The 24,300-nt window shown below is 37.3% G+C and overlaps 1 protein-coding gene and 1 non-coding gene across 6 annotated transcripts in view; one reads left to right on the top strand and one right to left on the bottom strand.

Annotated features, from left to right (window-relative positions):
- HMCN1 (hemicentin 1) overlaps window positions 1-24,300 on the bottom strand; it is a 512,408-nt gene that overhangs the window by 104,301 nt on the left and 383,807 nt on the right. For all 5 annotated transcript variants that reach the window (XM_043486094.1, XM_043486095.1, XM_043486092.1 and 2 more), the window contains 11 exons: window positions 19,855-20,016; window positions 18,794-18,907; window positions 18,478-18,680; window positions 18,101-18,182; window positions 17,859-17,990; window positions 17,387-17,536; window positions 14,337-14,496; window positions 11,787-11,911; window positions 11,391-11,574; window positions 10,447-10,544; window positions 6,983-7,261 (listed from right to left, as the gene is read on the bottom strand). In XM_043486094.1, coding sequence (XP_043342029.1) covers window positions 6,983-7,261; window positions 10,447-10,544; window positions 11,391-11,574; window positions 11,787-11,911; window positions 14,337-14,496; window positions 17,387-17,536; window positions 17,859-17,990; window positions 18,101-18,182; window positions 18,478-18,680; window positions 18,794-18,907; window positions 19,855-20,016 — 1,689 coding nt within the window. The remainder of the gene's footprint in view (window positions 1-6,982; window positions 7,262-10,446; window positions 10,545-11,390; window positions 11,575-11,786; window positions 11,912-14,336; window positions 14,497-17,386; window positions 17,537-17,858; window positions 17,991-18,100; window positions 18,183-18,477; window positions 18,681-18,793; window positions 18,908-19,854; window positions 20,017-24,300) is intronic.
- LOC122452603 lies at window positions 20,873-20,979 on the top strand. Its single transcript, XR_006272767.1, has one exon. It is a non-coding gene; the product is annotated as a U6 spliceosomal RNA (small nuclear RNA).

Genomic DNA, 24,300 nt, shown 5'->3' on the forward strand with positions numbered 1-24,300 from the left:
TTGCTCAGTCCTGTCCAATTTTTTGCAACCCCATAGACTATATAGTCCACGGAAAGCTCCAGGCCAGAATACTGGAGTAGGTAGCCTTTCCCTTCTCCAGGGGATCTTCCCAACCCAGGGATCGAACCCAGGTATCCCACATTGCAGGCAGATTCTTTACCAGCTGAGCTATAAGGGAAGCCAATTTGTTTTACACTTTGAGCAGGATAGGAGTTGTTCATACTCTGATGACTCCAAAACTTACATTCCTAGCCTAGATCTCTTTTCTGGGCTCCAGATCCATATAACCAGTTACCAGATAAGAATCTTCAGTGGGTTCTTTGAAAACAACTTCTAACTCAACATATACTCAGACTGAACCTGTGACCTTATTCCTCAAAACCTGGTCCATTTCCAGCATTCCCTGCATTTATGTGATAAAACTGCCAATTGTTCAGTCACAAAAGCCAGAAACTAGGTGTCATCCTTGATATCTTCTTCATCATCATCACTTCCCTACATCCAAATCCACAATCAAGTCTTAATACTTCTATCTGAAGTTATCTTTTGAGTACATCTTTCCCTCTCACCTCTATCACTAATCTGAGTTACAAGGCCATTTATTTGGACTAATACATCTTGGCTATAGGTGCCTACCCAATATCATTTACCTGTTTCTTTTATGTTAACAGAACTCAATCTTGTTAGGGCTGTCATTGTGATAAAAATTACATTGTTTAGCCTTTTTAGTAGGTAGTAGATGGAGTGGCATGTGAAGAATCTAACCAAGGAGATGTAAGTGGGGTAGTTTTGTGGGAATTTTAAGAAAATCCTGAAAGGGACAATTTTTTGCCTTCCCTATTTTTCTTGCTCTACTGTTGCAACTAGTGATGCTGGGGTGAGCTGATGACACGATCACAGACTGACCATGATGTTGAGGCCAAGGGCCAAGAGAACTGTAAAGATTTGAACTGCTGAATGACTGCAAGTAGGGCCCAGCTCCAGACATCTTGTTCAGTGAGAAAAACAAAAGTTCTTTCTTTAAGTCACCATGTTTAGACTCTGTTAATCACAGTTAAACACCATTCCTAATAATACACTGTCTCTCAGAGTCCACTCTTGTCCTGCTCCAGGCCACTCTCCACTTTGCAGTCAGAATGATATTCTCAAACTGCAACTCTACTCATGGCATTCCCCTTATTAGAACTTTTAAAGATTTCCCATTGTTCTAGGACAAAATTCCAGATTCTTAACGTGGTCAACAATCCCTTCCCAGTCTGAACCCTGTCAATTGCCCCCCACCCCCAAACCGAGCTTTATTCTGCATGATCTTCTCCCTTGTTTTTAGTATTTTAGCCACAGCAGACTTTTCAGAACTTCTAACACACCGTGAGATCTCCCACCAGATGGATGGAGTTAAGTTGAGACGAGCATTTCCCCAAATTAGGATATTTACATTCACATTCCTAGTGGAGTACAGACTGAAGTTTTGCAGGTTTTAATGGAACTAGCCTTCAACAGACGCTGAAATGCTAAAGCTGCTCATCTTTCTGTTGAGCGGTTTTCAAACCTGTTTTAATATCCTTATAAATCTTGCAGGAGGGCAGGTTGTTCTTTGTATTGATATACGACTCTAACAGCATTTTTCTTACTTTCCTTTTTGTTTTCTACATCCATAAAAGCACCGGGCTGTGATTCTGCTCCTGGGTTCTGGAATTCCTGGAGAAGTATTCCTTCTCTCCACTGCCACATGCCCCTGTATTTTTAGGCCTGTATGAGTATAACAGACTCTTCAAGTCATTCTTCACTCTGTCGTCAGAGGGATTTTTTTGGAAGTGAAATCTGATTGTAACATATTCCTGCTTCTGCCTTCCTAATGAGGTCCAGATTTTCAGAATCTCTTCACAGTATGGCTTCTGTCCAGGTATATTTCCTGTCGCACTCAACTTCAGTGAGCACAAACAGAAAACTCAAGCTTTATCACTCCTAGGTGAAAAATGGATGCATCTCTGCATTCATCAGGGCAATTCGACTTTTTAAGGCTTAGATGTCTCCTTCAGGGAATCTTCTCTGAACCGTCCCATCCCACAGAATTTTCACCATATCATTCCTATCACACTCAAAAGTCATCACTTGTTCTATATCTGTGTTCTCCGCTGATGCAGGAAGTTAAGGGCTGAGACCACATCCTGTTTATTCAATGATGCATTCAAGTACCATATGGCACATAGTAGGTGTTCAATGATAATGTGCTACATGATACTAGAAACATGCCAGGCACATAATAAATAGTCAATAATTAATAATATGTGAATAATTAACGTACAAGATCACATTTATGTCATCTCCTGGTATTCTCCATATTCTGTGAATTGCTATATAGGAATTTGTTATTCCACCCTTCTTCACTAACACACACCTTCTTCTGCCTTCTGTCTCTAAATATTCTGGAGTACGGCCTTCACGATCACCTTTCATTCTGTGGAACACTTGTCTACACCACAGTATTTCTGTTTGCTTATTTGATATTGTTCTGTTTCCTGCTACAGTTAAAACTCACTTTGGTCCAGCTGATAAGTAGCTAAATCTATTTAGTTCAAGCCCACAGATAAATATTATGTGTCAAATGCCATGCTAAGCCCTGGGAATATAGCAGTATGTAAAAAAGGTACTGCTCATCACAGAGTTTAACTAAGGATAAGACAGACTTTTACGGTTACACAAAAAATTAAAATTGTAATAAGTACTATGAGAAAGTTTATAGCACATCCTGAAAACATTTGGCTACCAAAATTTTTAATTTTTCCTTGTGGGGCATATTTTGTTGAAAAAAAAAATTAACGAGCCTGAGGTTTATTTCAAACATTATGAAAAAACAAACAAAACTCCAAAAAATTATTGATCGTTGAAATAGTTCATTTCTTTCATGCTCATTTCTCCTCCCAATAAAAATGGTTTACTTCACGGAAAGCATATGTTTTCTCTTTATACTATTTGTTTGCACGCAGAACACTGGAACACACATTTAAAATATTTTTGTGTGTGAAATAATGCCATTTGCAGCAACATGGGTGAATCTAGAGATTGTCACACTAAGTGAAGTATGTCAGAGAAAGACAAATATCATATATAACTTACAGGTGAAATATAGAAGAGTGGTACGAATGAACTTATTTACAAGATAGAAATAGAGGCACATATGCAGAAAATAAACTTGTTACCAGGGAGGAAAGATGAAGGAGAGATAAATTGGGAGATTGGAACTGGTATATATACACACTACTATATATAAATAGGTAATAAGGAACTACTGTGTAGCACAGGGAACTCTACTCAATACTCTGTAATGACTTACATGGAAAAAGATCCCAAAAAAGAGTGGATATATGTGTAACTGATTCACTTTGCTGTACAACAAAAATTAACACAACATTGTTAATCAACTATACTTCAGTAAAAAAAAAAAAAATCCCTAATCAAATCTAGGCCAGAATTATTCAGCTTGCCAGGTTGGCTTTTTGAAACCATATACAAGCGTGTATATCTCCACAGTGAAATTTTTCTTCCATACATATATATATATATTAATGTAGAAAAGAATAAATAGAACTAGATCGTTTGAAATGACCATTACAACTAGAATCTACAGACTGGATCATGTAAAGACTGTTGGAATAACACAATAGCATAAAATTATGCTTTTCCATTAAATCACTATCATCAGAAGAGCTTTTAGTTCTCTTTGCTGTTGTTCAGTCACTAAGTGGTGTCCGACTTTTTGTGATCCCATGGGCTGCAGTGTGCCAGGCTCCTACGTCCTCCACTATCTCCTGGCATTTGCTCAAATTCATGTCCACTGAATTGATGGTGCTATCTAAACATCTCATCCTCTGCTGCCCTCTTCTCCTTTTGCCTTTAATCTTTCCCAGCATCAGAGTCTTTTCCAATGAGCTGGCTCTTTGTATCAGGTGGCCAAAGTACTGGAGTTTAAGCATCAGTTCTTCCAATAAGTTTTCAGAGTTGATTTCCTTTAGGATTGACTGGTTTGATTTCCTTGCAGCCCAAGGGAATAAAGACTCTTCTCTTTATTCTCTCAAGAGTCTTCTCCAGCACCATGAGTTGAAAGCACCAATTCTCTGGCGCTCAGTCTTCTTTATGGTCCAACTCTTAACATCTGTACATGAATCCTAGAAAAACCATAAATTTGACTCTACAGACCTCTGTTGGCAAAGTGATGTCTCTGCATTTTAATATTCTGTCTAGGGCTTCCCAGGTGGCACTATTGGTAAAGAACCACCTGCCGTTATAGGAGATGTAAGAGATGTGGGTTCAAGCCTTGGGTTGGGAAAATCCCCTGGAGGAAGACACAGCAATCAACTCCTATATTCTTGCTGAGAGAATCCCAGGGACAGAGGAGCCTGGTGGACTACTGTCCATTGGGTTGCAAAGAGTTGTACACGACTGAGTGACTCAGCATGCTAGGTTTGTCATAGCTTCCTTTCCAAGGAGCAGGTTTCTTTTAATTTCATGGCTGCAATCACCATCCACAGTGATTCTGGAGCCCAAGGGGAAAAAAAAATCTGTCACTGCTTCCACTTTTTCCTCTTCTGTTTGCCACAAAGTGATGGGACCCAATGCCTTGATCTTAGTTTTTTTTAATGCTGAGTTCCAAGCCAGGTTTTTCACTCTCCTGTTTCACCCTTATCAAGAAGCTCTTTAGTTCCTCTTCAATTTCAGCCATTAGAGTGGTATCATCTGCATATCTGAGGCTGTTGATATTTCTCCCAGCAATCTTGATTCCAGCTTGTGATTCACCAGCCTGGCATCTGGCATGATGTACTCTGCATAGAAGTTTAATTAACAGGGTGACAATGAATAGCCTTGTCATACTCTTTTACCAGTTTTGACCAGTCAGTTGTTCCATGTGAGGTTCTAACTGTTGCTTCTTGGCCGGCATGTAGGTTTCTTATGAGACAGGTAAGGTGGTCTGGTATTCCCATTTCTTGAAGAATTTTCCACAGTTCGTTGTGATCCACATAGTCAACGGCTTTCATGTGGTCAATGAAGCAGAAGCAAATGTTTTTCTGGAACTCCCTTGCTTTCTCCATGATCCAACAAATGTTAACAATTTATCTCTGGTTTTTCTATCTTTTCTAAATCCAGCTTGAACATCTGGAAGCTCTTGGTTCATATACTGCTAAAGCCTAGCTTGAAGGATTCTGAGCATAAACTTTGCTAGCATGTGAAATGAGTGCAACTGTATGATAGTTTTAACATTCTTTGGCAATGCCCTTTTTTGGGATTGGACTGAAAACAAACCTTTTCTAGTCCTGTGGCCACTGCTGAGTTTTCCACATCTGCTTACATATTGAGTGCAGCACTTTAACAGCATCATCTTTAAAATGATCTTTAGGATTTTAGTAGCTCACCTGGAATTTCATCACCTCCAGTAGCTTTGTTTGTAGTAATGCTTCCTAAGGGTCACTTGACTTCATACTCTAGGATGTCTGGCTCTAGGTAAGTGATCATACCATCATGGTTATCAGGGTTATTAAGACCTTTGTTGTATGGGTCTTCTGTATATTCCTACCACTTCTTAATCTCGTCTATTTCTGTTAGGTCCTCACCATTTCTGCCCTTTATTGAGCCCATCCTTGCATGAAATGTTCCCTTGATATCTCCAATTTTCTTGAAGAGTTCTTTGCACTGTTCATTTGTGAAGGCCTTCTTATCTTTCCTTGCTGTTCTGTGGACCTCTGCATTCAGCTGGGTGTAATTTTTCCTTTCTCCCTTGCCTTTCACCTTTCTTCTTTCCCTCAGCTATTTGTAAAGCCTCAGACAACCTTCTCAGACAACCACTCTGCATTCTTATATTTCTTTTTCTTTGGGCTGTTTTGGTCACTGCCTCCTGTGCAATGTTATGAACTTCTGCCCATAGTTCTTCAGGCACTCTATCTACCAGATCAGTCCCTTGAATCTATTTGTCACCTCCACTGTATAATCATAAGGGATTTGATTTAGGTCATACCTGAGTGGCCTAATGGTTTTTCTCTACTTCCTTTAAGCCCGAATTTAGCAATACGGAGCTCATGATCTGAGCCAGAGTCCCAGTACTGCATTTTGGACTTTTTTGTTGACTATGAGAGCTATTCCATTCCTTCAAAGGGATTTTTGCCTAATTCAGATATTGGTTATCTGAATTAAATTCGCCCATTCCAGTCCATCTTAGTTCACTGATTCCTAAGATGTTGATGTTTACTCTTGCTATCTCCTGCTTGACCACATCTAATTTACATTGATTCATGGACCTAACATTCCAGGTTCCTATGCAATATTGTTCTTTACAGCATCAGACTTTACTTTTACCACCAGACACGTACACATCTGAGCACTGTTTCTGCTTTGGCCCAGCCACTTAATTCTTTCTGGAGCTATTAGTAACTGCCCTCCACTCCTTGCCAGTAGCATACTGGGCACCTTCTACTTGGCGGGGGGCCTCCCCCTCCAAGGAGGGGGTGTCATATCTTCTTGCTTTTCATACTGTTTGCTGTGTTCTAATGCAAGAATAATGGAGTGGGTTGTCATTTCTACCTCCAATGGACCATGTTTTGCCAAAACTCTTCACTATGACCCATCCACCTTGGGTGGCCCTGCAAGGCATGGCTCATAGCTTCATTGAGTTGTGCAAGCCCCTTCACCTTGACAAGGCTGTTACCCATGAAGGGAGATTTTAATTCTTGGAAAAAGTTAAAAAACTACTTATCTACTAGTTGTATAACGTGGTCAGTGAATGATGTTTTATAAGTAGTAGGGCTCATCCTTTTATACAGAGAAGAAACAATAATTTAACATGCTTCAGATAAAAGTAAATGTAGGTGAATTATAGAACAGAAATATGAAGTACAATGAAAGTTTTAAAAATTCTGTCCCATGGCCAGTGATTCTAAAAATTACACTTACTCATTGTCTTTATTATGACATATTTCCCAATTATTTTACTCACCCAAGACCTTCAGGATAAAGTGTTTGCTGACTTCTCCTGCTTCGTTCGAGGCAATGCAGGTGTACCGTCCTGAATCTTCAGTTTCTGCTTTGATGAGCTGAAGGACCATTCCTTGAGAGCTGATTGACAGATGAGCATCTAGACCCAGATGCTGACCATCTCTAAGCCAGGACATCCTGGGAGCTGGGGTTCCATCAGTAAAACATGTCATGGAGGTGGAACTACCCTTGACAATTGTGATTTCCTCTGTTCCCATCCCATTGTCCAGACTTGGTGGTACTATATAGAAAACAAAATTATATATCTATTATTATTTTATATGAATTTAGATTAAAAATTTTAATGGTTCACTTAGTTCTATAGTGTTTCCATGATCTATAAAATTAAAGAATTTAAAATAGCATATAATTAATGACTTTACTATAAGAGCATGTGTTATAAGCTAATTTCTAACTTTGCAAAATATTAATAATAAACTCTCAGGATTGTTTCCTTGTTGAACATACAAAACTAAATGTGGTTTAAATTTGGTCATTTTTTAACATTTTAGATTTTCACCTGTAATTGATTATAATATATTCCAGATGTTACATCCTCTTCCAGCAACACAAGAGAAGACTCTACACATGGACATCACCAGATGGTCAATATTTAATGCAGATTGACTATACTCTTTGCAGCCAAAGATGGAGAAGCTCTATACAGTCAGCAAACACAAGAACGGGAGCTGACTGTGGCTCAGATCATGAACTCCGTATTGCCAAATTCAGACTTAAATTGAAGAAAGGAGGGAAAACCAGTAGACCATTCAGGTATGACCTAAATCAAATCCCTTGTGATTATACAGTGGAAGAGACAAACAGATTCAAGGGATTAGGTCTGATAGACTGAGTGCCTGAAGAACTATGGATGGAGGTTCGTGACGCTGTACAGAAGACAGGGATCAAGACCATCCCCAAGATAAAGTAATGCAAAGAGGCAAAACAGTTGTCTGAGGAGGCCTTACATATAGCTGAGAAAAGAAGAGAAGCAAAAGCAAAGGAGAAAAGGAAAGATAAACCCATTTGAATGCAGAGTTCCAAAGAATAGCAAGGAGAGATAAGAAAGCCTTCCTCAGTGATCAATGCAAAGAAATAGAGGAAAACAATAGGATGGGAAAGACTAGAGATCTCTTCAAGAAAATCAGAGATACCAAGGGAACATTTCATGCAAAGATGGGCTCAATAAAGGACAGAAATGGTATGGACCTAACAGAAGCAGAAGATGTTAAGAAGAGGTGGCAAGAATACACAGAAAAACTGTACAAAAAAGATCTTCATGACCCAGATAACCACGAAGGTGTGGTCACTCACCTAGAGCCAGACACCCTGGAATGCAAAGTCAAGTGGGCCTTAGAAAGCATCACTATGAACAAAGCTAGAGGAGATGATGGAACTCCAGTTGAGCTATTTCAAATCCTAAAAGATGATGCTGTGAAAGTGCTGCACTCAATATGCCAGCAAATTTGGAAAACTCAGCAGTGGCCACAGGACTGGAAAAGGTCACTTTTCATTCCAATCCCAAAGAAAGGCAATGCCAAAGAATGCTCAAACTACCAAACAATTGCACTCATCTCACACACTAGTAAAGTAATGCTCAACATACTCCAAGGCAAGCTTCTACTGTACATGAACCTTGAACTTTGAGATGTTCAAGCTGGTTTTAGAAAAGGCGAGGAACCAGAGATCAAATTGTCAACATCCGCTGGATCATGGAAAAAGCACGAGGGTTCCAGAAAAACATCTAATTCTGCTTTATTGATTATACCAAAGCCTTTGACTGTGTATCACCACAAACTGGAAAATTCTGAAACAGATGGGAATACCAGACCATCTAACCTGCCTCCTGATAAATCTGTATGCAGGTCAGGAAACAACAGTTAGAACCGGACATGGAATGACAGACTGCTTCCAAATAGGGAAAGCAGTATGTCAAGGCTGTATATTGTCACCCTGCTTATTTAATTTATATGCAGAGTACATCATGAGAAACGCTGGGCTGGATGAAGCACAATCTGGAATCAAGATTGCCAGGAGAAATATCAATAACCACAGATACGCAGGTTGACACCACCCTTATGGCAGAAAGTGAAGAAGAACTAAAGAGCCTCTTGAAAGTGAAAGAGGAGAGTGAAAAAGTTGGCTTAAAACATTCAGAAAACTAAGATTATGGCATTTGATCCTATCACTTCATGGTGAATAGATGGGGAAACAGTGGAAACAGTAACAGACTTTATTTTGGGGGGCTCCAAAATATCTGCAGATGGTGACTGTAGCCATGAAATTAAAAGACCCTTGCTCCTTGGATGAAAAGTTACAATCAACCTAGACAGCATATTAGAAAGCAGAGACATTACTTTGCCAGCAAAGGTCCATCTAGTCAAAGCTATGGTTTTCCAGTAGTCACGTATGGATGTGAGAGCTGGAATATAAAGAAAGTCGAGCGCCAAAGAATTGATGCTTTTGAACTGTGGTGTTGGAGAAGACTCTTGAGAGTCCTTTGGAGTGCAAGGAGATCAAACCTTTAGGATGCACATACTAAAGGAAATTAGTCCTGAATATTCATTGGAAGGACTGATGCTGAAGCTGAAACTCCAATACTTGGGCCACCTAATGCGAAGAACTGACTCGTTAGAAAAGACCCAGATGCTGGGCAATATTGAAAGCGGGAGAAGAAGGGGATAATAGAGGATGAGATGGTTGGATGACATCACCAACTCAATGGACACGAGTTTGAGTAAACTCTGGGAGTTGGTGATGGACAGGGAGGATGGAGGTGCTACAGTCCATGGGGTCGCCAAGAGTTGGACACGGTCGCCAAGAGTTGGACACAACTGAGTGACTGAACTGAACTGATATTATTCCAGAAGTATACTTTCAACTACCTTGTACAGAATAAACAAAATAATAAGTTCCAGAGTCAATTTTATATAATCCAACATAAATCATTTTTAGCCTATGGTAAATAGTTACTTAACTTTTCTGAGATGTTCTTGGGGATTGTGAAGTCTCTGGTCTAGCAAATCTTGAGAAATGGAACGTTTTGGGTTCTATCTCTGTCTAACATCACAGACAGATATTCAGTATACACACAAATATCCATTCATATTTTAAATACTCTCAGACGATAACATATTAGAAAACAGTCTTAACTGTCTTCTTGTATGAAAAGACTGGTCTTGTGTCTGGATTGAAATGCTACTTTAAAAAATTGACATTTCATTTAATGCTAAATTCCAGGTTACAAAAGTATTTTGACAGACAGTATGCTTCAATATATATGTATCCTCTGGGAAAAAAGGCATTCTGCCCTAGTTAGTAAGATCCTATTTTACCAATCTTTCCTGATATGTCAATATTGAAATTAAGCCTGTTGCCTAATACTGGACATATAGTAAAGTACTAGGGACGTTTCTGGTAACATACCCAAAACCTGAAGACTGTAATGTTTATTATCCACCCCGGCTCTGTTGGACGCCACACAAGTGTATACAGCAACATCGGATGCCTGGGCTCTCACAATCCTGAAAGACAATTTGACCCAACACTTCATAATTTCATCCCACTTTATAATTTTATATTTGATCAACAAATACAAATAAAAACACCTGTGATAATACAGAGATTATAGAAGGTGATTTATTTGGGGAAATTTTAGTGATAAAGATTTTAACCATCCATCACAAAACATAAGACGCCTCCAGTGAAATCTCTTTGACAAAGCTGATTAGGCACTCAGAGTAAGCCACTGAAAATGTAACACAATGTGAGAGATGAATATTTTTCAAATACATATTAATAGAGAATGAAAACCACATGATTATAATAAGCATCTTCCCATCATTTTGCCATACAAAGTTTTAGCTAAAATAGCAGCTCCTGGAAATATATATATGATAGATATAAGTCTATGAAAGACCTATTGTATACAAATTTACTAAAACATGAACATTTAAATAATAATAAAGCATTTCAAATTTATATTTGCCATTGTCCCTCTTCTTAAAAAAAAAAAAAACAAAACTGAAAGAAAAAAAAAGTAAAAAACTGTAGGAAAAGACATTTTAAAAACATTATTTAGATGAACTGTTGTTGTTTACTAGCTAAGTTGTGTTCAACTTTCTTGCTACCCCATGGACTGTAGTCCACCAGACTCCTTGGTCCATGGGATTTCCCAGGCAAGAATACTGGATTGGGTTGCCATTTCTTCCTCCAGGGGATCTTCCCAGCCCAGGGATTGAACCCATGTCTCTTGCATCTCTTGCAGGCGTGGATTCTTTATCAGGGAGCCAACTTTGGTACAACTTTACCTAAGTTAAGGTTTACAATTTTAGTAACTGTTTAGCAAATCACACACAATAAAAGCTGACCTGATAACTTGTCCTCCAGACAGCAACCGGATATGAGAGGAGAGAGGCAGAGGAAGTCCGTTCTTTAGCCAGTTTATCTGTGGAGGAGGCATTCCTGTGGCTCTGCATTCAATATTTATTGAGGTATCCACCAAAGCCATTAATTTCTCTGCTTCTTCTTTATTACCTCTAATTGCAGGTGGAACTACGTCATGCAGAAAATGAGAGAGGAGGGAGTGGGTTTATTACTAGTTTAAATCATTCAACTACATTTACCCATATTTCTGCTTTGTATCCCAAAAGGAAATAACAAGGACATCAGATCTTAGAACTAAATGCTTCAGACACCTATGGCTTCATTTCGTCTGCTAGATTCTAAGGCAGCATAATCAAAAGAGGATGAAATTTCATATTTACCATAGACATTTAAATTAAAAATCCGGTCTTCTTCTCCAGCAGGATTAGTAGCAACACACGTGTACTTCCCCATGTCAGATGGGAGAGCTCCGTAAATGTTTAATGCGCTGCCATCTGCAGTCACCCTGCAGGAAAGAGGATAACAGATGCACTGAGATGATTTGTATGGAGCTAGCTATTTCTGGAAAACTCACTTGGATTATTATATTCTTAAAAAAGAAAAAAAGAGTCACGCTAAAATGCATCTTCATCTTGGATATAATGGTTCAAAGTTTTTTCATTAAGTACATGGAAATCAGAGCTAGTGAAACTGAAGGTGATCTCAGGTAACCGACTAAACTTCTGCAGTAATGGGTGTCATACCCCCGCTGCCGCCTCCTGAGGAAAAGGAAATGAACAACACCAGGAATTTTTCTATCCAAATCACAGGCAAAGGCATGTTTTTCTCAGAATAGAATGTTTTGTCATTACTTATCAATATAAGATTGGAATTAAATGAAAATTATAAAAATTTTGGTATAAAAACTGAAGAATGTTTATAATGTTTTAATGAGAAATTAAAGTGAAAAATCTAGCTATAAACAACTTAGTATTAGTCTAAATGAGAAGGAGCAAGATGGAATAATTTATTTAAACAGTGACAACAGCTTAGTATTTATGTATGGGTGTCATTTGCAAAACTTTTTCCACACATTGCTACAGCTTTCTCTTTGAATGACATAATAGTGAATACTAACAATGTGATTACATTATCAATGATATCTAAATTAAGATTATTACATTACTGATTCTATTCACACACCATTTATTATCAAATAAAACTTGCTATGTTTTATAAAGAGGTTAAATTACTATCTACAGTTATTCTTACAATAGTCATTTTATTAGATTCTCCTAGTGTCGAGTAAATACTCCATTTCTACTATATCATATTATTAAATATAATTATTAAGAGTTACAATTTTATTATCTGGGTCTATTTTATTTTTTCTTCTTCAAAACATAAATTTTAAAATCCCATGAGTTTAACCATATGAATAAACAAAAAGCAAGCTGCCATGACTAAAGGAAAACAGTAAGTTGACTTTGGAAAAATTACTTCATTTGACGGATAAATTGGCCCACTCACAAACCTACATATATTGTGCAGCTGGGAACAAATAATCAAAAAATTGAAAATAAGAATAAATCTATTTGAGATCTTAATGTAAGATGAGAAGTGATAGATCCTAAATTCCTAGGTAGAAATATTACCTTTTAGAATAACTTAAAGTCCCACCAACTATCTAGTACTCGGTTTGGAAATGGGTTGATATCACAGCTGATTTAATAAAAATAGTTAAATATTGGTTAACTTTTGAGGGATGTCCAACCAGAGAAGTGAAATGCAAAATGTACCTCTAAACTAAAACATTATTTGGCAATTCACCTAATCTTGTAAAGGGGACTAATACCTAAATTTTAACATAAAACTTAAAGAAAAAAACATTTATTTTTCCATAAATTGTGTATATTCAATTCATTGATTAGAAAATATACTGCAAACCCTTAAATTTAAAATATTGGTTCAAAGTAATAAAGTTTGCAGTACATTTAATTAATGCCTGCTGAAGTATATTTAAGGGATTCCCAGGTGGTTCAGTGGTAAAGAATCCACCTGCCAATGTAGGAGACATGGTTTGATACCTGGGTCAGGAAAATCCCCTAGAGAAAGAAATAGCAACCCATTCCAGTATTCTTGTCTGAAAAATCCAATGACCAGAGGAGCCTGGCAGGCCTCAGTCTGTGGGGTCTCAAAGAGTCAGACATGACTGAGCAACTAAGCGTGCATGCAAGGTACATATAATTCTTCAAGTAATTACAATTACTCTGGTGTATATATATTATGGGACTTTGTAAAGAAGTAATCTAGCAGAGTACAGAATAATAGATTGTCCTTCAAAATGCATTTGTTGAAAATATCAGGAAGCCCGTAACATTTATCATTCCATCTCTGTGAGGTTTGTGGCATGAAGAGTCAACTAAAAACGGGATTTGGACACATTATAAGGGATGAACCAGGTTATGATGATAGTATCTTTTCTCAAAATGAGCCAAGCACTATGGCATGTCTGGTGGTTTGGTGATTTCAGGACACAAAATCACATCTAAGAGATGACCGATGAATCTTTCGTAGGATGAAATTGATTTGATGTTAGCAAGAAAGAAGAACTAATTATTTTTATGATGCAGACTTTGGTATAAATGTTCTGGAATTAGAGGAATAAAATCTACAACAGCTAACTAACATTTGCAGAAATGAACATGTAGGGAGATTTTATAACACAGAGTTAAAAGATAAAGAACACATGCACACACAAATACTTTTGAATGATTCTCCCAGGAGAATATCTTGTGTCCAGCTCTCCAAAACTTATCCTTTTTCTTTCTGAATATAATGATAACCAAGTTCCAAAAGACTGAATTCACTATTATTCATGTGAAATTTGAAGCATCAAGCATTGTAGAAGACATTACAATTAATGACACAAAGGTTCTTTTTACACATACCGAATTCTTTCTCTTTCACTGTTAACTACGGGCTTTCCTTCTTTAAGCCACTGAATAAGTGGGGTGGGAATGCCATTTGCATTGCAGACCAGCTCAACATTTTCCCCAAGAAGGACACTGACTTCACTTGGAATTTCAGCACCAGCAACATTTGGAGGAACTTTGGAGAAATAATTAAGACTTTCATTATCAAGGCATAAGAATGTAAATTCTCTGAATACAACAGAATCATAGAACAATATGCCATTTTTATGTCATAGTCTTCCTAGATTGTGGTTCAAGATCAAACTCTTGCCATTGTCAGAAATTACTTGAAAAATAAGTATAGAAATCACTTCAATATTCTTGGCACATTATAAGTTGATAATAATTATTTAGTCATAGGGGTTGGTGACAAATCTACCTCATGGGCACCCTTCTTGGCCAGAGAGAATCACTCCTGATTAAAGCCTCAAAAGATAGCTCAGAATTTATACAGTTCAGGAGAATCTGTTTTATAAAAGTTTAGCATAAGTCTGAGAAAGGTATCTGAATTGAGTATTTCTTTCTCTATGATACAGTTTAAATACTATTTATTCTGAACAACAAATAGCTTATTATTCAAGATTCAATCATCTCTATTGTTTTTACTAGCATCTTTCTTCCTCACTTTAATGATTCAATTAAGAAATAATGGATAATAAAAATATTGACAATTCTATTAGAAACACATTTGAACTACTCTTCTTAATAATTACAGTGGTGTGGTTCATATAGTGGAGGTAGTTCACACCAACTTGCAAGAGCCAGTTTTGCAGATCTTTACAACGCTGTGTTCGGTGCCATGATTTCAAGTGATAGGTTGAAACGGGCCACGGTGGGAATATTCCCACCACAGAAACTGACAAATGATTGGTTCCAAGTCAAGACCATTTTACTTGCAGAGTCAATTGTTAGACGTTTACCAACACACCACTGCATAATCTCTCCAAATCTCATTTCAGTTGTCCAGAAGATAGTAATAATTACCAAAGAAGTTGAATCAATAAGAATGCTAATGAGACATCCCATAACAAGTGTCTAATACAGGAAAGCAGGCTCTTGGGTAGCTCAGTGGTAAAGAACCCACTTGCCAATGCAGAAGATGTGGGTTCAGTCCCTGTGTTGGGAAGATTCCCTGAAGAAGGAAAATAACCCACTCCAGTATTCTTGCCTGGGAAATCCCACGGACAGAGGAGCCTGGCAGGCTACAGTCCACGGGGTCGCAAAAGAGTCAGACATGACTTAGCGACTAAAACAACAAAGGAAAAGCATGGACTAGGCCTCATGTACATATACAGTCTCTATATAGTCTTAAGATATAGTAACATATACAAAATGTCTGGTAAAAAATCTTTGATCATACCACATACTCCATGATTGGCATCTATTATTATTAATACATTAAGCATAAATTAGGCGTGTAATTTCTGACACTGAATCTCTGAACAGCTATATTTCCTTTTGTGCTTCTAAAATCTTCAGCACCACTAATAGGAAAAAACCACTGATACTTATAAACTAATTTTGATTTTTCTTTAATTTCAATTTTTAGGTGATGGATTTTAATCTTACTATGGTGATCATTTTGCAGTATATACATATATCAAATCATTATGTTGTACACATTAAACTTGTATAATGTTGGTGCATGTTCAGCCACTAAGTTGTGTCCAACTCTGCGACCCCATGGACTGTAGCCCAGCAGGCCCCTCTGTCCATGGGATTTCCCAGGCAAGAATACTGGAGTGGGTTGCCATTTCCTCTTTCTTGTGATAATGCAAAGATTATAGAAGGTGATTTATTTGGGGAAATTTTAGTTATAAAGATTATAACCATCCATCCCAGGATTAAATCCACATCTCCTGCATTGGCAGGTGAATTCTTTACCTCTGAGTACAGAATGGGAAGCCCTATACAATGTTACATGTCAACTATATTTCAATAAAACTGGAAAAAAAATTGCAATTTTTCTGTGATTATTTTTAGCAGAGCACAGAGCAAGTAGATAATACATATTCACAATTGCACTGGACAAACTTAGGACAAATTCTTTTCACAATAACTATAATAAAATTGGAAAAAGCAAGCATTTCAACTTGGTTTCAAGTTAGACTTCCATTTCAATTTAAAAATTAGGCTGAGAATAATACCCAGAAGTTTGCTGAAAATCAAAAGGATGCAAGTTCTCCCTGCAGTGCTCAATTCTATGCTGGAACATAGATGTTAATTAAATATTTCTTGGATAAATCAATGCTCTTTATTTTCACCTCCAATTAGATTCATGATTATTTAAATTTACCCATTCCTTGACCAGTAATTAGGACATATTTAATCTCTTCATGAGATAAATCATACTTACCTATATAAATAGAAAGAGACTTATAAGCTTAGCATCAAAATAAGTTATTCCAGCTTTAAGTGAACAAGTAATTCAATAGAATATACACTATAGGAAGGTACACATTTCTGGACACATGAAAAAATAGATTTTGAAATTTCTACTATTCTTTTCTTCACATTTATGTCCATTTTCATGAAAACACTACCTACTATTAAATGTAGGACAGAAAACTCACAGTATTTTTTGATTATCTAAAGATACTTTGGGACTTCCCTGGTGGCCCAGTGGTTAAGACTTCATATTCCAATGCAGGAAGTACAGGTTTGATCTCTGGCTGGGAAGCTAAGATCTTAAATGCCTTGTGCCTCATGACCAAAAAACCAGAACATAAAACAATAGAAGCAATACTGTAATAAATTCAATAAAGACTTTAAAAAAAATGGTCCACATAAAACAAAATCTTTTAAAAAAGATGTTTCGTAAGTCAAATCATTATGCTGTGTACTCTAAAATTATATGGTTCTTTACATCACTTAAATCTCAATATACTGAAAAGACCACAATATCCAAAACACACAGAGATATTTTGAACCAATTATAAATGATCTGTTTAGATAAACACTTATTTTGTACTATAAGTAGAATGGAATAAAGACACTGAAGACAGATCAGAGTGTACCCCACATACCTTGAATTGAAAGAATGTAATTTTTCTGTGCTTTTCCCTCCAAATTTGAGGCAATGCATGTATAGTTTCCACTATCTGAATGTTGGGACCTGGCAATTTGGAGTTTGCTTCCCCCAGACAAAATATGAACTTCCAGTGAGCCAGAATTTTCTAGCGGTAGAAACAAAGCAAATCATAAAAAAGCTTTTATTTTAACATCTCTACAATTCACCATAAAAATGTCTGACTCTATGTGATAAATGTATTTCTTAAAGGTCCTCCCATATGCTTTGATTTTAAAGGACAGCTTTATTTTTTGAGAAAGACAAGGAGAAAAATCTCTGTAAAATGAAGACTCTTTTGTAAGTTTATATTACAGTACATTAGGCTTTCTGAACTAAACATAGCTATGTGCACAATACTGAACGTGTGCTAGTTTATTAACCTAATGAATGAGGAGCAAACAATCATAAGAAATGCACAGTTACATTACCTATGGGTTTGTGGTTCTTCAGCCATGCTATTGAGGGAGGTGGGATTCCAGTAGCATCACATGTTAAAGTCACAGGATTGCTGACTGTCTCCACAATGACTTCGTTTTCAGGCCCTTCAATACTGGGTGGCACTGTAAAAAGACAGAAGAAAATCATGTGTCCTCATTAAGTTAATTCAGGATACTTTCTTTCATTTGCATATCTGGGGGAAAAAAGACTTGTATTAGAGGCAGATGCTCACCATATACATTGAGGTGGAAATTTTTATCATCTCGTCCTGCTACATTTATAGCTCTACATACATACTGGCCTGTGTCAGATACCTAAAAGAAAAAGATACTATTGTATGTGCTCCATTAAGTTACAGATGACCAATCACACTGTTCGAGTGTAGATTAAATCATCAGTCATCTTTATGCTCAAATGCCCCAGTCCTAATTGCCTTCTACAATCCTGCTTTTTCTTTTAAACGAAAAAATGAAGATAATGGTATTGATGATGTTATTTTTTTTAATGAAAATAATTTTTTAGTGTAGTAAAGATATAACTTCCAATTGTCTCTTTCATAATCCCACCAAGGAGTCACGCACAACACACAAACAAGAATAAAAGATGCACCTCAGCTTTTGTGATATGCAGCATTTGTCCATCGGCCAGAATCTCCAGCTGAGCAGACTCTGTTAGCATCCGTCCATTCTTATACCAGGTGACGACTGGAGGCGGGACAGCATTCGATTCACATTCCAGTGATACTGAGGTCCCCTCTCTTACATTAACTACAGAAAGAGATTCGCTTCCATGATCTTTAATGCTTGGGGGCACTGAAGGAAGAAAATAAAAAGAGGCTTTGTTTTTTCCATTAAGATGCTCAGATAGAAAATAGCTAATACCAGTTTAAAAATGAAAGACTCTTATGAGAAGAGTATAAACAAACCATAAACAGTCAGGGAAACTTTTTTCTTGCTTTCCCCAGCTTGGTTGATAGCTATACAAGTGTATTCACCACCATCAGATACCTTGGCCCGGATAATTTGCAAAGTTCGACCACCTGTGGGCAAATATAATGCAAATTGAAGAGTGGTATAGAAATTGTTGTAATAACTAGTTTATCGATAAGATAAATGACAAAATGTATCCTTTCCCTTAGAGAGAAATCTATATATATTAATAGAAGCATTTCATATACAAAATGAAAATTTAATCAGTTTCCTTGGATCCTCTCCTTATTACTTCTTCTGAAAGTGAAAGTGTTAGGCACTCAGTCATGTCCGATTCTTTTTTGTGACCCCATGGACTATAACCCACCAGACTCCCCTGTTCGTGGAATTTTCCAGCAAGAATACTGGAGTGGGTTGCCATTCCCTTCTCCAGGGGATCTTCCCCACCCAGGGATTGAACTCAGGTCTCTCACACTGCAGGCAGATTCTTTACCATCTAAGCAACCAGATAAGCCCATTACTTACTCTACTTCCTTCTAAAAGAAGAAATTAATAAAAATTTATCTCCAGTAACCAAATGTGGATAACAGAACTGTTTCATACAGATTCTTCAGAGTAAATAATAATTGTACTATAGTCAGTATGTGTTAAGTATTTCTGGTTTAAACCTCCCACAGTACGGAAGTGGCTATCATCTGTTAGTCAATTTATCTACCCTCCAGGAGCTTTAGTACTGATTAAAAACAACCAGTGAATTTATCCAATGAAAGAACTATTTTGTAAACTTATCATCCCCAAGGGATTAGTAAACAGTTCTGTTCCTAAATTTCATAATTTTGAAGCAGACCTTGTTACCGTACATTCCCACTAAACTCATAAAAGTCTACACAGTTTCATCCTAACGGCCCCAAATGGCTAGAGAGAGGCATTTAATGTGAACAAATTAATGTAGCAAGACAGAAGTCTGGAAAGAGACTAAGTTGAAATTCCATTTGTATTAAGAATAAAGAAAAATGAGAACGTGTCACCTACTTTAAAAGAGTACTAAGTTCCTTACCAGGCACAATGAAAGCATTTGTGTTTAGTTTGATAGGCTGTTCATTCTTGAGCCAGCTGAGATCAGGAGGTGGAAAACCAGAGACCTCACAGGTCAAAGAGATGAAATTGTTCACCACAACAGTGAGATTTTCAGGGTTAGGACCAATGACACTTGGAGGAACTATAATAGTAAATATATTAAAAGTGAAATATGTTAATATTAAACATATTAAAAGTGAAAAATGATATTATCAATAACACATATTCCAATTTATTAATATAAGCCCAACCACTGTACTCTGCTAAAGCACTGAGTTAATGATACTGTTAATTATTTACCTTTCTTCTTAGAATTCCCTAATGCCTTCATCAAATTCATGTATATCAGTTTTGTTTTTTCCAATTGAAAGAAAATACTAGAATTTTCAAAGGCAGAATTATTGTGCATTTTATTTGTAAAATGTAGTTGGAAGTACTTAAGATGGTTTTGTCAATGTACAAAGATCTAATACTGCTTTTCATTAAATATATTTGAATATTCTGGCTTTTAATATTACACCCTTAAAGTTTTAATTTTCTTGCTTATAGTAATACTAGACATTTTATTTCAGAGTATCTATTTGTAAATTATACAGGTAATTTCAACAATGTAAATAAATGACTTTCAAGATGAGCAAAAAATTTAACAAATAAACAAATTAACATCTTACTGTTCAAAACCAAAAAAGAATTCCAAAAGCAAAAGCAGTACAGAAAAAAGTGGGGTCACAAAAAGGCTAATAATGCAATGACAATTATGCATATTAAAACACACATTTATGGAACAATAGATGTTTTTATAAGAACACATGCATATTGAAGGAATAATATTACAGATTCAAATGACTTCCGAAGTGGGGATGGGGTGGGAATAGGAGTGAGGAATGGGCATTAAAAATGAATGAATACATGAATGAATGAATAGATTAATAAAGGCAGAGATAAGTCTTGCTCAGGCTAGTGAAGATAGTAAGATATGACATAAGGAATGTAATGTAGTGCTCGCTTCGGCAGCACATATACTAAAATTGGAACGGTGCAGAGAAGATTAGCATGGCCCCTGCGCAAGGATGACACGCAAATTCGTGAAGCGTTCCATATTTTTTAAAAAATGTAATGTAATCCTCTATTATTATATTATACTCTATATATTATTCTCTCTACATATTATATTCAGATTGAGTTTTTAAAACAGCATCAAAACAAAAAAAAGATCAAAAAGACAAAATTAGTTTAACAATATTACTGTCAAATTTTTGATCACTGATTTTCATGACCATTCATTTATACTTATTTCAGATGCTGTGCTAAATGCTGACGCAGTACAAAAATATAATAGATAATATCTATGAAGAATAATTTGGTGGTGGTGGGATTGAGCAAAAAAGTGACAGATAACGTGTTTTTGAGTGGTTACGCTGTGCCAGGCACCAAACACTTCGTAATGCCATTTCATTGAAAGCTCATAAAACTTGCGTGTTAGATACAGTTCTTATCCTCTTATTATAGATGAGGAAAGCTGAGACAGAGAGAGGTGAGAATCTTGCCTAAGGTTTCACGGTTACCGGGAGAGACTGGTGTCTGGCTTGAGAGTCCTGTTCTTAGCCGCCATCTGATACCGCCTTGTAATTACCAGTGTGCATGCTTAATTGTCAATGTCCGACTCTTTGTGAGCCCGTGGACTGTACTCTGTCAGGCTCCTCTGTACATGGGATTCTCCAAGAAGACAGAAAATGGGGGTATCTTCCAGAAAGAAGGCAAGGCATATACAATGGTCCAAACGGGGAAAAGAACATGAACCCGAAGGCTGACCTGACCAGAGTTTGAAGAGCAAGGTTGTTGGGGAGTTAGGCTGGAGAGTAGACAGGATTAAAGGACTAAGCAGGATCAAGTCCTACAAGGTCCTCTGGGTATCTTAAGGATACTGAAATACAGCCTAAGGAAAGGAAAGAGAAGAGTGGTTTACTCAAAAATTCACTTAAAAGATACCACTCTGGCCACAGTGGAGGGAACTGGTGAGAACGCTAAAACAGACTCAGAAAGACCAGTTAGGTGACTATTGCTGTGATAAGTGCAAAAGATTATAGTGCTATGCTCAGGATGGTGTCACAAAGAACAGAAAAGTGATGCTTTGGGTGTGAGGTTTAAGGAGGAGGAGGAATCAAGGATGACATTCCTTTTCCTGGCTTGAACAGTGGGAAGATGGTGATTCCCTTTACTGACACAGAGATCCCTGGAGGAACACATTTTGGGGAAAAGGTAATAAGCTCAGTTACATATACATTGTCTTAAGAATGACTATCACACATTTGTATTGATAGGAAGTAAATATCTGAATAGAAGAGTCTAGAGATCCTGAGGGGGGCCTGGCTAGAGATAAAACTTTGCAAACTATCTGCACATAAATGGTATCTAAAATTTGGGAATTCATGAGATCATACGATGCGTGAGGAAGAGTTCGAAGAAATGAAGTCAAGGGCTTAGAAAAATAAGAAGTGATAGTCAAGTAGGAAGGGAGGAACTAACAAAGGAAACTGGGAATGAGAGATTGGAAAGGAAAGATATAAATAAGGGACGTAAGTGTCACATAAGCCAAAGGAAGAGAAATTTTGAAAAAGATGGTCAAATGCTAAAGAATGTCAAATGCTCAAAAGTAAGAAAGGTAAAGCCTGGAAAATGCCTACTGGATTTTTGATGTCATTTCCTGAATTCAGTGAGCAGCTTCATTGGAGTTGTGGGGGTGAAATCTGGTGAGTAGTGGAGGGAGGAGTGAGCAGGAGTAAGGAGATGGAGACAGTAAATATATACAGCATTTAGAGAAGGTTTTTTGAAATAGGGGGCAAAGAGAGGGAGGCAGCTGAAGAGAAGTATTAGGTCCAAGGGAGAGTTTCTTATTTTTATTTTTTAAGAGGGAAGAGAGAAAAAAAAAAAGAGGGAAGAGAGAAGTAAATTTAAGTGCTCTTGGGAAAGAGCCAGTAAAAGTGTGAATTTCAATATTGGAGAGGAAGAGAGGAGACTGTGGGATTTCTCAGGGGGTAGTGGTAGGGATCTAGAGCCAAGTCAGTCTTTGGAAGGCAGAGGAACTCTTCCATTCTGTGTTGTAACAGAAGGAAAGAAGAAATGGCAATATCAGATGCAGCTGATACTGTCAATTTGATGGTAGGAATTAGAAGTGGTTTCTGCAATATGCCTTCTCTTTTCCCTGTAAAAAACAGGAGATAAGGGTATTGACTGAAAGTGAGAGGAGGGCTGTGATTAGCTGATTGTTTGTGTCCCCCCAAAATTCATATACTAAAACCCTAACTCTCAGTGTGGTTGTATGTGAAGATGGGGACTGAAAGGAAGAAATGCAACATAAATGAGGTCATAAAGGTCATAAACCTGATCCTACCAGATTACTGTCTTTATAAAAATAAGACACCTGAAAGCTTCCTTGCTTTTTCTGTCCATGTGTGCTCGTGGAAGGGCCTTGCGAGGACAAACTGGTCATCGACAAGCCAGAAAGAGCCTTCATCAAAGCTGAATCCTGCTGGAACCTTGATCTTAGACTTTCCAGCCTCCAGACTGGTGAGAAAATAAACTCTCATTGTTTAACCACGTAGTCTCTGGTATTTTGTTAATGGCTGCCCGAGCTAAGACAGGGGCCATGTGACATTCGAGAAGGTATGAGAGTCACTCTGAAGTAGAGACATAAGGATGTGCCCTAGCCAGTATAAAGGGCTCATTCCAAGCAGTACCTGTGAATTTATACTCCAATATTTCTGATGCCAAGAGTTTCTCCAGCCAGGGTTACCTACCTAGGTGTACGTATGGAATTCAGTTGAGAGGTAATACAGAAAAGCAGCTAAGTTTAAAGCCTCTGAAATCAGACTACCTGAGTTAAAATCCTGGTTCTGTATTTGCCAGCTGTGTAACTTTGGCCATGTTACTTTATCTCACAGAGGTTCATCTTTTTCATCCGTAAAAGATATATATAATAGGACCAACCACCTGGGTTGAGATAATTAAGTAAAATAACATATATAAAAAGACCTGATGCATCATCTTGTAGGTATCAAGCAGTCAGTATGTTGTGTTGCTATATGTGGAGCTGAGCTTTTACTAAGCAAGAGCACTGAGAAGACATGGGCTAAGAGCAGTAATTGATATGTTGGTCAATGAAGGCTAAGCTGGATGTGAAGGAAAGCAAAGACACAGAGGTATGAAAAAAACTGGAGGTCAACAGAATGAAGGTTAGAGACCAAAACGAACAAGCACTGTTGTCAAACAAATGGTGTGGTTTTAGGGAAGCAATTTAAATGGTTTCTCCCCCACGTGGATTTTCCAGTATTTAATCCAATATTAAGTATGGATTCCTTCTGCAGTCACGAGATCAAGATAGCATGAACTGGTAAAAGAGGAGACGCCCTCCTGTCCAATTCTTAAC

Source organism: Cervus canadensis, chromosome 13 (genome assembly GCF_019320065.1).
Source record: "Cervus canadensis isolate Bull #8, Minnesota chromosome 13, ASM1932006v1, whole genome shotgun sequence".
NCBI classification, from domain to species: Eukaryota; Metazoa; Chordata; class Mammalia; order Artiodactyla; family Cervidae; genus Cervus; species Cervus canadensis.